The sequence below is a fragment of the Oncorhynchus nerka genome, linkage group LG3 (genome assembly GCF_034236695.1).
Source record: "Oncorhynchus nerka isolate Pitt River linkage group LG3, Oner_Uvic_2.0, whole genome shotgun sequence".
Lineage (NCBI taxonomy): Eukaryota > Metazoa > Chordata > Actinopteri > Salmoniformes > Salmonidae > Oncorhynchus > Oncorhynchus nerka.
The window spans coordinates 70,952,747-70,967,161 of NC_088398.1; the positions used below are offsets into that span (position 1 = coordinate 70,952,747).

A 14,415-nucleotide genomic window follows, 5' to 3' on the forward strand; every position below is an offset into this window, starting at 1 on the left:
AGGGGAGAGGGTTCATATGGTCCAGGGGAGAGGGATTTAGGGTTCCTATGGGGGAGAGGGTTCATATGGTCCAGGGTAGAGGGATTGAGGGTTCCTATGGGGGAAAGGGCTCATATGGTCCAGGGTAAAGGGATTGAGGGTTCCTATGGGGGAGAGGGCTCATATGGTCCAGGGTAGAGGGTTCATATGGTCCAGGGTAGAGGGATTGAGGGTTCCTATGGGGGAGAGGGCTCATAGGGTCCAGGGTAGAGGGATTGAGGGTTCCAATGGGGGAGAGGGCTCATAGGGTCCAGGGTAGAGGGATTGAGGGTTCCTATGGGGGAGAGGGCTCATAGGGTCCAGGGTAGAGGGATTGAGGTTTCATGTTGTCCAGGGTAGAGGGATTGAGGTTTCATGTTGTCCAGGGTAGAGGGATTGAGGGTTCCTATGGGGGAGAGGGCTCATATGGTCCAGGGTAGAGGGATTGAGGGTTCCTATGGGGGAGAGGGCTCATAGGGTCCAGGGTAGAGGGATTGAGGGTTCCTATGGGGGAGAGGGCTCATAGGGTCCAGGGTAGAGGGATTGAGGGTTCCTATGGGGGAGAGGGCTCATAGGGTCCAGGGTAGAGGGATTGAGGGTTCCAATGGGGGAGAGGGCTCATAGGGTCCAGGGTAGAGGGATTGAGGGTTCCTATGGGGGAGAGGGCTCATAGGGTCCAGGGTAGAGGGATTGAGGGTTCCAATCGGGGAGAGGGCTCATAGGGTCCAGGGTAGAGGGATTGAGAGTTCCTATGGGGGAGAGGGCTCATAGGGTCCAGGGTAGAGGGATTGAGGTTTCATGTTGTTCAGGGTAGAGGGATTGAGGGTTCCTATGGGGGAGAGGGCTCATATGGTCCAGGGTAGAGGGATTGAGGGTTCCAATGGGGGAGAGGGCTCATAGGGTCCAGGGTAGAGGGATTGAGGGTTCCTATGGGGGAGAGGGCTCATAGGGTCCAGCGTAGAGGGATTGAGGGTTCCTATGGGGGAGAGGGCTCATATGGTCCAGGGTAGAGGGATTGAGGGTTCCTATGGGGGAGAGGGCTCATAGGGTCCAGGGTAGAGGGATTGAGGGTTCCAATGGGGGAGAGGGCTCATAGGGTCCAGGGTAGAGGGATTGAGGGTTCCTATGGGGGAGAGGGCTCATAGGGTCCAGGGTAGAGGGATTGAGGTTTCATGTTGTCCAGGGTAGAGGGATTGAGGTTTCATGTTGTCCAGGGTAGAGGGATTGAGGGTTCCTATGGGGGAGAGGGCTCATATGGTCCAGGGTAGAGGGATTGAGGGTTCCAATGGGGGAGAGGGCTCATAGGGTCCAGGGATTGAGGGTTCATATGGTCCAGGGGAGAGGGATTGAGGGTTCATATGGTCCAGGGGAGAGGGATTGAGGGTTCATAGGGTCCAGGGGATAGGGATTGAGGGTTCATATGGGGGAGAGGGCTCATATGGTCCAGGGGAGAGGGATTGCTACGTCCCTTCCGTCTTCAAGAGAGCGAGAGTTGCACCCCTTCTGAAAAAACCTACACTCGATCCCTCCGATGTCAACAACTACAGACCAGTATCCCTTCTTTCTTTTCTCTCCAAAACTCTTGAACGTGCCGTCCTTGGCCAGCTCTCCCGCTATCTCTCTCAGAATGACCTTCTTGATCCAAATCAGTCAGGTTTCAAGACTAGTCATTCAACTGAGACTGCTCTTCTCTGTATCACGGAGGCGCTCCGCACTGCTAAAGCTAACTCTCTCTCCTCTGCTCTCATCCTTCTAGACCTATCGGCTGCCTTCGATACTGTGAACCATCAGATCCTCCTCTCCACCCTCTCCGAGTTGGGCATCTCCAGCGCGGCCCACGCTTGGATTGCGTCCTACCTGACAGGTCGCTCCTACCAGGTGGCGTGGCGAGAATCTGTCTCCTCACCACGCGCTCTCACCACTGGCGTCCCCCAGGGCTCTGTTCTAGGCCCTCTCCTATTCTCGCTATACACCAAGTCACTTGGCTCTGTCATAACCTCACATGGTCTCTCCTATCATTGCTATGCAGACGACACACAATTAATCTTCTCCTTTCCCCCTTCTGATGACCAGGTGGCGAATCGCATCTCTGCATGTCTGGCAGACATATCAGTGTGGATGACGGATCACCACCTCAAGCTGAACCTCGGCAAGACGGAGCTGCTCTTCCTCCCGGGGAAGGACTGCCCGTTCCATGATCTCGCCATCACGGTTGACAACTCCATTGTGTCCTCCTCCCAGAGCGCTAAGAACCTTGGCGTGATCCTGGACAACACCCTGTCGTTCTCAGCCAACATCAAGGCGGTGGCCCGTTCCTGTAGGTTCATGCTCTACAACATCCGCAGAGTACGACCCTGCCTCACACAGGAAGCGGCGTAGGTCCTAATCCAGGCACTTGTCATCTCCCGTCTGGATTACTGCAACTCGCTGTTGGCTGGGCTCCCTGCCTGTGCCATTAAACCCCTACAACTCATCCAGAACGCCGCAGCCCGTCTGGTGTTCAACCTTCCCAAGTTCTCTCACGTCACCCCGCTCCTCCGCTCCCTCCACTGGCTTCCAGTTGAAGTTCGCATCCGCTACAAGACCATGGTGCTTGCCTACGGAGCTGTGAGGGGAACGGCACCTCAGTACCTCCAGGCTCTGATCATGCCCTACACCCAAACAAGGGCACTGCGTTCATCCACCTCTGGCCTGCTCACCTCCCTACCACTGAGGAAGTTCAGTTCCCGCTCAGCCCAGTCAAAACTGTTCGCTGCTCTGGCCCCCCAATGGTGGAACAAACTCCCTCACGACGCCAGGACAGCGGAGTCAATCACCACCTTCCGGAGACACCTGAAACCCCACCTCTTTAAAGAATACCTAGGATAGGATAAAGTAATCCTTCTCACCCCCCCCCCCTTAAAAGATTTAGATGCACTATTGTAAAGTGGCTGTTCCACTGGATGTCATAAGGTGAATGCACGAATTTGTAAGTCGCTCTGGATAAGAGCGTCTGCTAAATGACTTAAATGTAAATGTAAAATGTAATGGATTGAGGGTTCCTATGGTCCAGGGGAGAGGGATTGAGGGTTCATATGGTCCAGGGGAGAGGGCTCATATGGTCCAGGGGGGAGGGATTGAGGATTCATAGGGTCCAGGGGATAGGGATTGAGGGTTCATATGGTCCAGGGGAGAGGGATTGAGGATTCATAGGGTCCAGGGGAGAGGGATTGAGGGTTCATATGGTCCAGGGGAGAGGGCTCATATGGTCCAGGGGAGAGGGATTGAGGATTCATAGGGTCCAGGGGATAGGGATTGAGGGTTCATATGGTCCAGGGGAGAGGGCTCATATGGTCCAGGGGAGAGGGTTCATATTGCCCAGGAGAGAGGGATTGAGGATTCATAGGGTCCAGGGGATAGGGATTGAGGGTTCATATGGTCCAGGGGAGAGGGCTCATATGGTCCAGGGGAGAGGGTTCATATTGCCCAGGAGAGAGGGATTGAGGTTTCATGTTGTCCAGGGTAGAGGGATTGAGGGTTCCTATGGGGGAAGAGGGCTCATATGGTCCAGGGTAGAGGGATTGAGGGTTCCTATGGGGGAGAGGGCTCATAGGGTCCAGGGTAGAGGGATTGAGGGTTCCTATGGGGGAGAGGGCTCATATGGTCCAGGGTAGAGGGATTGAGGGTTCCTATGGGGGAGAGGGCTCATAGGGTCCAGGGGAGAGTGATAGAGGGTTCCTATGGTCCAGGGGAGAGGGATAGAGGGTTCATATGGTCCAGAGGAGAGGGTTCATATGGTCCAGGGGAGAGGGATAGAGGGTTCATATAGTCCAGGGTTCATATGGTCCAGGGTAGAGGGATAGGGTTCATATGGTCCAGGGGTTCATATGGTCCAGGGAGAGTGATAGGGGTTCATATGGTCCAGGGGAGGGATAGAGGGTTCATATGGTCCAGGGAGAGGGTTCATATTGTCCAGGGAGAGGGATAGAGGGTTCATATGGTCCAGGGGAGAGGGTTCATATGGTTCAGGGGAGAGGGTTCATATGGTCCAGGGAGAGTGATAGAGGTTCCTATGGTCCAGGGGAGAGGGATAGAGGGTTCATATGGTCCAGGGGAGAGGTTCATATGGTCCAGGGGAGAGGGATAGAGGGTTCATATGGTCCAGGTGAGAGATATGGGTTCATATGGTCCAGGGTAGAGGGATGGTCCAGGGAGAGGGTTCATATGGTCCAGGGAGAGGGATAGAGGGTTCATATGGTCCAGGGGAGAGGGTTCATATGGTCCAGGAGGTCCAGGGTTCAGGGATAGGGGAGGGTTCATATGGTCCAGGGGAGAGGGTTCATGGTCCAGGGGAGAGGGTTCATATGGTCCAGGGAGAGGGATAGAGGGTTCATATGGTCCAGGGAGGGAGGGGTTCATATGGTCCAGGGGAGAGGGATAGAGGGTTCATATGGTCCAGGGGAGAGGGTTCATATGGTCCAGGGAGAGGGTTCATATGGTCCAGGGTAGAGGGATTGAGGGTTCCTATGGGGGAGAGGGTTCATAGGGTCCAGGGAGAGGGGATTGTGGGTTCATATGGGGGAGAGGGCTCATATGGTCCAGGGGAGAGGGATTGAGGATTCATATGGTCCAGGGAGAGGATTGAGGGTTCATTGGGTCCAGGGTAGAGGGATTGAGGGTTCATATGGTCCAGGGGAGAGGGATTGAGGATTCATATGGTCCAGGGAGAGGGATTGAGGGTTCCTATGGGGGAGAGGGCTCATATGGTCCAGGGTAGAGAGATTGAGGGTTCATATGGTCCAGGGTAGAGGGATTGAGGGTTCATAGGGTCCAGGGAGAGGGATTGAGGATTCATAGGGTCCAGGGAGAGGGATTGAGGATTCATAGGGTCCAGGGGAGAGGGATTGAGGATTTATATGGTCCAGGGAGAGGGATTGAGGGTTCATATGGTCCAGGGGAGAGGGATTGAGGGTTCATATGGTCCAGGGAGAGGGATTGAGGGTTCATATGGTCCAGGGGAGGGATTGAGGGTTCATATGGTCCAGGGGAGAGGGATTGAGGGTTCATATGGTCCAGGGAGAGGGATTGAGGGTTCATATGGTCCAGGGAGAGGGATTGAGGGTTCATATGGTCCAGGGGAGAGGGATTGAGGGTTCATATGGTCCAGGGGAGAGGGATTGAGGGTTCATATGGTCCAGGGAGAGGGATTGAGGGTTCATATGGTCCAGGGAGAGGGATTGAGGGTTCATATGGTCCAGGGGAGAGGGATTGAGGGTTCATATGGTCCAGGGGAGAGGAATTGGGGGTTCATATGGGGGAGAGGGCTCATATGGTCCAGGGGAGAGGGATTGAGGGTTCATTGGGTCCAGGGGAGAGGGATTAAGGGTTCATATGGTCCAGGGGAGAGGGATTAAGGGTTCATATGGTCCAGGGGAGAGGGTGCATATGGTCCAGGGTAGAGGGATTGAGGGTTCATTGGGTCCAGGGGAGAGGGATTAAGGGTTCATATGGTCCAGGGAGAGGGATTGAGGATTCATAGGGTCCAGGGGATAGGGCTCATATTGCCCAGGATAGAGGGATTAAGGGTTCATATGGTCCAGGGAGAGGGATTAAGGGTTCATATGGTCCAGGGGAGAGGGTGCATATGGTCCAGGGTAGAGGGATTGAGGGTTCATTGGGTCCAGGGGAGAGGGATTAAGGGTTCATATGGTCCAGGGGAGAGGGATTGAGGATTCATAGGGTCCAGGGGATAGGGCTCATATTGCCCAGGATAGAGGGATTGAGGGTTCATATGGTCTAGGGGAGAGGGATTGAGGGTTCCTATGGGGGAGAGGGTTCATATTGCCCAGGAGAGAGGGATTGAGGATTCATAGGGTCCAGGGGATAGGGATTGAGGGTTCATATGGTCCAGGGGAGGGGCTCATATGGTCCAGGGGAGAGGTTCATATTGCCCAGGAGAGAGGGATTGAGGTTTCATGTTGTCCAGGGTAGAGGGATTGAGGGTTCCTATGGGGGAGAGGGCTCATATGGTCCAGGGTAGAGGGATTGAGGGTTCCTATGGGGAGAGGGCTCATATGGTCCAGGGTAGAGGGATTGAGGGTTCCTATGGGGAGAGGGCTCATAGGGTCCAGGGTAGAGGGATTGAGGGTTCCTATGGGGGAGGGGCTCATATGGTCCAGGGTAGAGGGATTGAGGGTTCCTATGGGGAGAGGGTTCCTATGGTCCAGGGAGAGGGATAGAGGGTTCATATGGTCCAGAGGAGAGGGTTCATATGGTCCAGGGAGAGGGATAGAGGGTTCATATGGTCCAGGGAGAGGGTTCATATGGTCCAGGGAGAGGGTTCATATAGTCCAGGGTAGAGGGATAGAGGGTTCATATGGTCCAGGGGAGAGGGTTCATATTGTCCAGGGGAGGGATAGAGGGTTCATATGGTCCAGGGGAGAGGGTTCATATGGTCCAGGGAGAGGGTTCATATGGTCCAGGGGAGAGTGATAGAGGGTTCATATGGTCCAGGGAGAGGGTTCATATGGTCCAGGGAGAGGGTTCATATGGTCCAGGGGAGAGGGTTCATATGGTCCAGGGGAGAGGGATAGAGGGTTCATATGGTCCAGGGAGAGGGTTCATATGGTCCAGGGAGAGGTTCATATGGTCCAGGGTAGAGGGATAGAGGGTTCATATGGTCCAGGGAGAGGGTTCATATTGTCCAGGGAGAGGGATAGAGGGTTCATATGGTCCAGGGGAGAGGGTTCATATGGTCCAGGGGAGAGGGTTCATATGGTCCAGGGGAGAGTGATAGAGGGTTCATATGGTCCAGGGAGAGGGTTCATATGGTCCAGGGAGAGGGTTCATATGGTCCAGGGGAGAGGGTTCATATGGTCCAGGGAGAGGGATAGAGGGTTCATATGGTCCAGGGAGAGGGTTCATATGGTCCAGGGAGAGTGATAGAGGGTTCATATGGTCCAGGGAGAGAGGGTTCATATGGTCCAGGGGAGAGGGTTCATATGGTCCAGGGGAGAGTGATAGAGGGTTCATATGGTCCAGGGGAGAGGGTTCATATGGTCCAGGGGAGAGGGTTCATATGGTCCAGGGTAGAGGGATAGAGGGTTCATATGGTCCAGGGGAGAGGGTTCATATGGTCCAGGGGAGAGGGATTGAGGGTTCATATGGTCCAGGGAGAGGGATTGAGGGTTCATATGGTCCAGGGAGAGGGATTGAGGGTTCATATGGTCCAGGGAGAGGGATTGAGGGTTCATATGGTCCAGGGAGAGGGATTGAGGGTTCATATGGTCCAGGGAGAGGGATTGAGGGTTCATATGGTCCAGGGGAGAGGGATTGAGGGTTCATATGGTCCAGGGAGAGGGATTGAGGGTTCATATGGTCCAGGGGAGAGGGATTGAGGGTTCATATGGTCCAGGGGAGAGGGATTGAGGGTTCATATGGTCCAGGGGAGAGGGATTGAGGGTTCATATGGTCCAGGGGAGAGGAATTGGGGGTTCATATGGGGGAGAGGGCTCATATGGTCCAGGGGAGAGGGATTGAGGGTTCATTGGGTCCAGGGGAGAGGGATTAAGGGTTCATATGGTCCAGGGGAGAGGGATTAAGGGTTCATATGGTCCAGGGGAGAGGGTGCATATGGTCCAGGGTAGAGGGATTGAGGGTTCATTGGGTCCAGGGGAGAGGGATTAAGGGTTCATATGGTCCAGGGGAGAGGGATTGAGGATTCATAGGGTCCAGGGGATAGGGCTCATATTGCCCAGGATAGAGGGATTAAGGGTTCATATGGTCCAGGGGAGAGGGATTAAGGGTTCATATGGTCCAGGGGAGAGGGTGCATATGGTCCAGGGTAGAGGGATTGAGGGTTCATTGGGTCCAGGGGAGAGGGATTAAGGGTTCATATGGTCCAGGGGAGAGGGATTGAGGATTCATAGGGTCCAGGGGATAGGGCTCATATTGCCCAGGATAGAGGGATTGAGGGTTCATATGGTCTAGGGGAGAGGGATTGAGGGTTCCTATGGGGGAGAGGGTTCATATTGCCCAGGAGAGAGGGATTGAGGATTCATAGGGTCCAGGGGATAGGGATTGAGGGTTCATATGGTCCAGGGGAGAGGGCTCATATGGTCCAGGGGAGAGGGTTCATATTGCCCAGGAGAGAGGGATTGAGGTTTCATGTTGTCCAGGGTAGAGGGATTGAGGGTTCCTATGGGGGAGAGGGCTCATATGGTCCAGGGTAGAGGGATTGAGGGTTCCTATGGGGGAGAGGGCTCATATGGTCCAGGGTAGAGGGATTGAGGGTTCCTATGGGGGAGAGGGCTCATATGGTCCAGGGTAGAGGGATTGAGGGTTCCTATGGGGGAGAGGGCTCATATGGTCCAGGGTAGAGGGATTGAGGGTTCCTATGGGGGAGAGGGTTCCTATGGTCCAGGGGAGAGGGATAGAGGGTTCATATGGTCCAGAGGAGAGGGTTCATATGGTCCAGGGGAGAGGGATAGAGGGTTCATATGGTCCAGGGGAGAGGGTTCATATGGTCCAGGGGAGAGGGTTCATATAGTCCAGGGTAGAGGGATAGAGGGTTCATATGGTCCAGGGGAGAGGGTTCATATTGTCCAGGGGAGAGGGATAGAGGGTTCATATGGTCCAGGGGAGAGGGTTCATATGGTCCAGGGGAGAGGGTTCATATGGTCCAGGGGAGAGTGATAGAGGGTTCATATGGTCCAGGGGAGAGGGTTCATATGGTCCAGGGGAGAGGGTTCATATGGTCCAGGGGAGAGGGTTCATATGGTCCAGGGGAGAGGGATAGAGGGTTCATATGGTCCAGGGGAGAGGGTTCATATGGTCCAGGGGAGAGGGTTCATATGGTCCAGGGTAGAGGGATAGAGGGTTCATATGGTCCAGGGGAGAGGGTTCATATTGTCCAGGGAGAGGGATAGAGGGTTCATATGGTCCAGGGAGAGGGTTCATATGGTCCAGGGAGAGGGTTCATATGGTCCAGGGGAGAGTGATAGAGGGTTCATATGGTCCAGGGGAGAGGGTTCATATGGTCCAGGGAGAGGGTTCATATGGTCCAGGGGAGAGGGTTCATATGGTCCAGGGGAGAGGGATAGAGGGTTCATATGGTCCAGGGGAGAGGGTTCATATGGTCCAGGGTAGAGGGATAGAGGGTTCATATGGTCCAGGGGAGAGGGTTCATATGGTCCAGGGGAGAGTGATAGAGGGTTCATATGGTCCAGGGGAGAGGGTTCATATGGTCCAGGGGAGAGGGTTCATATGGTCCAGGGTAGAGGGATAGAGGGTTCATATGGTCCAGGGGAGAGGGTTCATATGGTCCAGGGGAGAGTGATAGAGGGTTCATATGGTCCAGGGGAGAGGGATAGAGGGTTCATATGGTCCAGGGGAGAGGGTTCATATGGTCCAGGGGAGAGGGTTCATATGGTCCAGGGTAGAGGGATTGAGGGTTCCTATGGGGGAGAGGGCTCATAGGGTCCAGGGGAGAGGGATTGTGGGTTCATATGGGGGGAGAGGGCTCATATGGTCCAGGGGAGAGGGATTGAGGATTCATATGGTCCAGGGGAGAGGGATTGAGGGTTCATTGGGTCCAGGGTAGAGGGATTGAGGGTTCATATGGTCCAGGGGAGAGGGATTGAGGATTCATATGGTCCAGGGGAGAGGGTTCATATGGTCCAGGGTAGAGGGATTGAGGGTTCCTATGAGGGAGAGGGCTCATAGGGTCCAGGGGAGAGGATTGTGGGTTCATATGGGGGAGAGGGCTCATATGGTCCAGGGAGAGGGATTGAGGATTCATATGGTCCAGGGGAGAGGGATTGAGGGTTCATTGGGTCCAGGGTAGAGGGATTGAGGGTTCATATGGTCCAGGGGAGAGGGATTGAGGATTCATATGGTCCAGGGGAGAGGGATTGAGGGTTCCTATGGGGGAGAGGGCTCATATGGTCCAGGGTAGAGAGATTGAGGGTTCATATGGTCCAGGGTAGAGGGATTGAGGGTTCATAGGGTCCAGGGGAGAGGGATTGAGGATTCATAGGGTCCAGGGGAGAGGGATTGAGGATTCATAGGGTCCAGGGGAGAGGGATTGAGGATTTATATGGTCCAGGGGAGAGGGATTGAGGGTTCATATTGTCCAGGGTAGAGGGATTGAGGGTTCCTATGGGGGAGAGGGCTCATATGGTCCAGGGTAGAGGGATTGAGGGTTCCTATGGGGGAGAGGGCTCATATGGTCCAGGGTAGAGGGATTGAGGGTTCCTATGGGGGAGAGGGCTCATATGGTCCAGGGTAGAGGGATTGAGGGTTCCTATGGGGGAGAGGGCTCATAGGGTCCAGGGTAGAGGGATTGAGGGTTCCTATGGGGGAGAGGGCTCATATGGTCCAGGGTAGAGGGATTGAGGGTTCCTATGGGGGAGAGGGTTCCTATGGTCCAGGGGAGAGGGATAGAGGGTTCATATGGTCCAGAGGAGAGGGTTCATATGGTCCAGGGGAGAGGGATAGAGGGTTCATATGGTCCAGGGGAGAGGGTTCATATGGTCCAGGGGAGAGGGTTCATATGGTCCAGGGTAGAGGGATAGAGGGTTCATATGGTCCAGGGGAGAGGGTTCATATGGTCCAGGGGAGAGTGATAGAGGGTTCATATGGTCCAGGGGAGAGGGATAGAGGGTTCATATGGTCCAGGGGAGAGGGTTCATATTGTCCAGGGGAGAGGGATAGAGGGTTCATATGGTCCAGGGGAGAGGGTTCATATGGTCCAGGGGAGAGGGTTCATATGGTCCAGGGGAGAGTGATAGAGGGTTCATATGGTCCAGGGGAGAGGGTTCATATGGTCCAGGGGAGAGGGATAGAGGGTTCATATGGTCCAGGGGAGAGGGTTCATATGGTCCAGGGGAGAGGGTTCATATGGTCCAGGGTAGAGGGATAGAGGGTTCATATGGTCCAGGGGAGAGGGTTCATATGGTCCAGGGGAGAGTGATAGAGGGTTCATATGGTCCAGGGGAGAGGGTTCATATGGTCCAGGGGAGAGGGTTCATATGGTCCAGGGTAGAGGGATAGAGGGTTCATATGGTCCAGGGGAGAGGGTTCATATGGTCCAGGGGAGAGTGATAGAGGGTTCATATGGTCCAGGGAGAGGGATAGAGGGTTCATATGGTCCAGGGAGAGGGTTCATATGGTCCAGGGGAGAGGGTTCATATGGTCCAGGGTAGAGGGATTGAGGGTTCCTATGGGGGAGAGGGCTCATAGGGTCCAGGGGAGAGGGATTGTGGGTTCATATGGGGGGAGAGGGCTCATATGGTCCAGGGGAGAGGGATTGAGGATTCATATGGTCCAGGGGAGAGGGATTGAGGGTTCATTGGGTCCAGGGTAGAGGGATTGAGGGTTCATATGGTCCAGGGGAGAGGGATTGAGGATTCATATGGTCCAGGGGAGAGGGTTCATATGGTCCAGGGGAGAGGGTTCATATGGTCCAGGGGAGAGGGATTGAGGATTCATATGGTCCAGGGGAGAGGGTTCATATGGTCCAGGGGAGAGGGTTCATATGGTCCAGGGGAGAGTGATAGAGGGTTCATATGGTCCAGGGGAGAGGGTTCATATGGTCCAGGGGAGAGGGATAGAGGGTTCATATGGTCCAGGGGAGAGGGTTCATATGGTCCAGGGGAGAGGGTTCATATGGTCCAGGGTAGAGGGATAGAGGGTTCATATGGTCCAGGGAGAGGGTTCATATGGTCCAGGGGAGAGTGATAGAGGGTTCATATGGTCCAGGGGAGAGGGTTCATATGGTCCAGGGGAGAGGGTTCATATGGTCCAGGGTAGAGGGATAGAGGGTTCATATGGTCCAGGGGAGAGGGTTCATATGGTCCAGGGGAGAGTGATAGAGGGTTCATATGGTCCAGGGGAGAGGGATAGAGGGTTCATATGGTCCAGGGGAGAGGGTTCATATGGTCCAGGGGAGAGGGTTCATATGGTCCAGGGTAGAGGGATTGAGGGTTCCTATGGGGGAGAGGGCTCATAGGGTCCAGGGGAGAGGGATTGTGGGTTCATATGGGGGAGAGGGCTCATATGGTCCAGGGAGAGGGATTGAGGATTCATATGGTCCAGGGAGAGGGATTGAGGGTTCATTGGGTCCAGGGTAGAGGGATTGAGGGTTCATATGGTCCAGGGGAGGGATTGAGGATTCATATGGTCCAGGGAGAGGGTTCATATGGTCCAGGGGAGAGGGTTCATATGGTCCAGGGTAGAGGGATTGAGGGTTCCTATGGGGAGAGGGCTCATAGGGTCCAGGGGAGAGGGATTGTGGGTTCATATGGGGGGAGAGGGCTCATATGGTCCAGGGGAGAGGGATTGAGGATTCATATGGTCCAGGGGAGAGGGATTGAGGGTTCATTGGGTCCAGGGTAGAGGGATTGAGGGTTCATATGGTCCAGGGGAGAGGGATTGAGGATTCATATGGTCCAGGGGAGAGGGATTGAGGGTTCCTATGGGGGAGAGGGCTCATATGGTCCAGGGTAGAGAGATTGAGGGTTCATATGGTCCAGGGTAGAGGGATTGAGGGTTCATAGGGTCCAGGGGAGAGGGATTGAGGATTCATAGGGTCCAGGGGAGAGGGATTGAGGATTCATAGGGTCCAGGGGAGAGGGATTGAGGATTTATATGGTCCAGGGGAGAGGGATTGAGGGTTCATATGGTCCAGGGGAGAGGGATTGAGGGTTCATATGGTCCAGGGGAGAGGGATTGAGGGTTCATATGGTCCAGGGGAGAGGGATTGAGGGTTCATATGGTCCAGGGGAGAGGGATTGAGGGTTCATATGGTCCAGGGGAGAGGGATTGAGGGTTCATATGGTCCAGGGGAGAGGGATTGAGGGTTCATATGGTCCAGGAGAGGGATTGAGGGTTCATATGGTCCAGGGAGAGGAATTGGGGGTTCATATGGGGAGAGGGCTCATATGGTCCAGGGGAGAGGGATTGAGGGTTCATTGGGTCCAGGGGAGAGGGATTAAGGGTTCATATGGTCCAGGGGAGAGGGATTAAGGGTTCATATGGTCCAGGGGAGAGGGTGCATATGGTCCAGGGTAGAGGGATTGAGGGTTCATTGGGTCCAGGGGAGAGGGATTAAGGGTTCATATGGTCCAGGGGAGAGGGATTGAGGATTCATAGGGTCCAGGGGATAGGGCTCATATTGCCCAGGATAGAGGGATTGAGGGTTCATATGGTTCAGGGGAGAGGGATACACACCTGTAGGACACAGTGCAGTTCCTCCACGTACCCCCTTTCTGTCTCCAGTAGCTCATTCATTACATGTCTACAGAGCGACATAGCACAGGTCAGACAGAGTATAGACAGGTCGGGCATGATTTAGACAGGATTAGGGTTGCAATATTCCAGTAATTTTCCCCAAATTCCTAGGTTTTCCAGGAATCCCAGTTGGAAGATTCCCGGGATTGAGAGGGAATAAACAGGAAATCCGGAATCCTCCCACTATGTTTTTGGAAAAACTGGGAATTCTGGGAAAGTTACCGGAATTTTGCCTCCCTAAACGGGTCAGACATAATTATATTATAATTTATAGACGTGTCAGACATAATTATATTAGAATAATATAGACTGGTCAGACATAATTCTATTATAATAATATAGACTGGTCAGACATAATTCTATTAGAATAATATAGACTGGTCAGACATAATTATATTATAATAATATAGACTGGTCAGACATAATTCTATTAGAATAATATAGACTGGTCAGACATAATTCTATTATAATAATATAGACTGGTCAGACATAATTATATTATAATAATATAGACTGGTCAGACATAATTCTATTAGAATAATATAGACTGGTCAGACATAATTCTATTATAATTTATAGACTGGTCAGACATGATTCTATTATAATAATATAGACTGGTCAGACATAATTCTATTATAATAATATAGACTGGTCAGACATAATTCTATTAGAATAATATAGACTGGTCAGACATAATTCTATTATAATTTATAGACTGGTCAGACATGATTCTATTATAATAATATAGACTGGTCAGACATAATTCTATTATAATAATATAGACTGGTCAGACATAATTCTATTATAATAATATAGACTGGTCAGACATAATTCTATTAGAATAATATAGACTGGTCAGACATAATTCTATTATAATTTATAGACTGGTCAGACATGATTCTATTATAATAATATAGACTGGTCAGACATAATTCTATTATAATAATATAGACTGGTCAGACATAATTCTATTATAATAATATAGACTGGTCAGACATAATTCTATTAGAATAATATAGACTGGTCAGACATAATTCTATTATAATTTATAGACTGGTCAGACATGATTCTATTATAATAATATAGACTGGTCAGACATAATTCTATTATAATAATATAGACTGGTCA

General features: G+C 52.7%; 1 protein-coding gene across 9 annotated transcripts in view; it reads right to left on the reverse strand.

Moving 5' to 3' along the window:
- Positions 1–14,415, reverse strand: part of LOC115116696 (guanine nucleotide exchange factor DBS-like) — a 63,574-nt gene that overhangs the window by 13,871 nt on the left and 35,288 nt on the right. For all 9 annotated transcript variants that reach the window (XM_065015223.1, XM_065015220.1, XM_065015233.1 and 6 more), the window contains exon 15: positions 13,228–13,294. In XM_065015223.1, the coding sequence (XP_064871295.1) occupies positions 13,228–13,294 (67 nt within the window). The remainder of the gene's footprint in view (positions 1–13,227; positions 13,295–14,415) is intronic.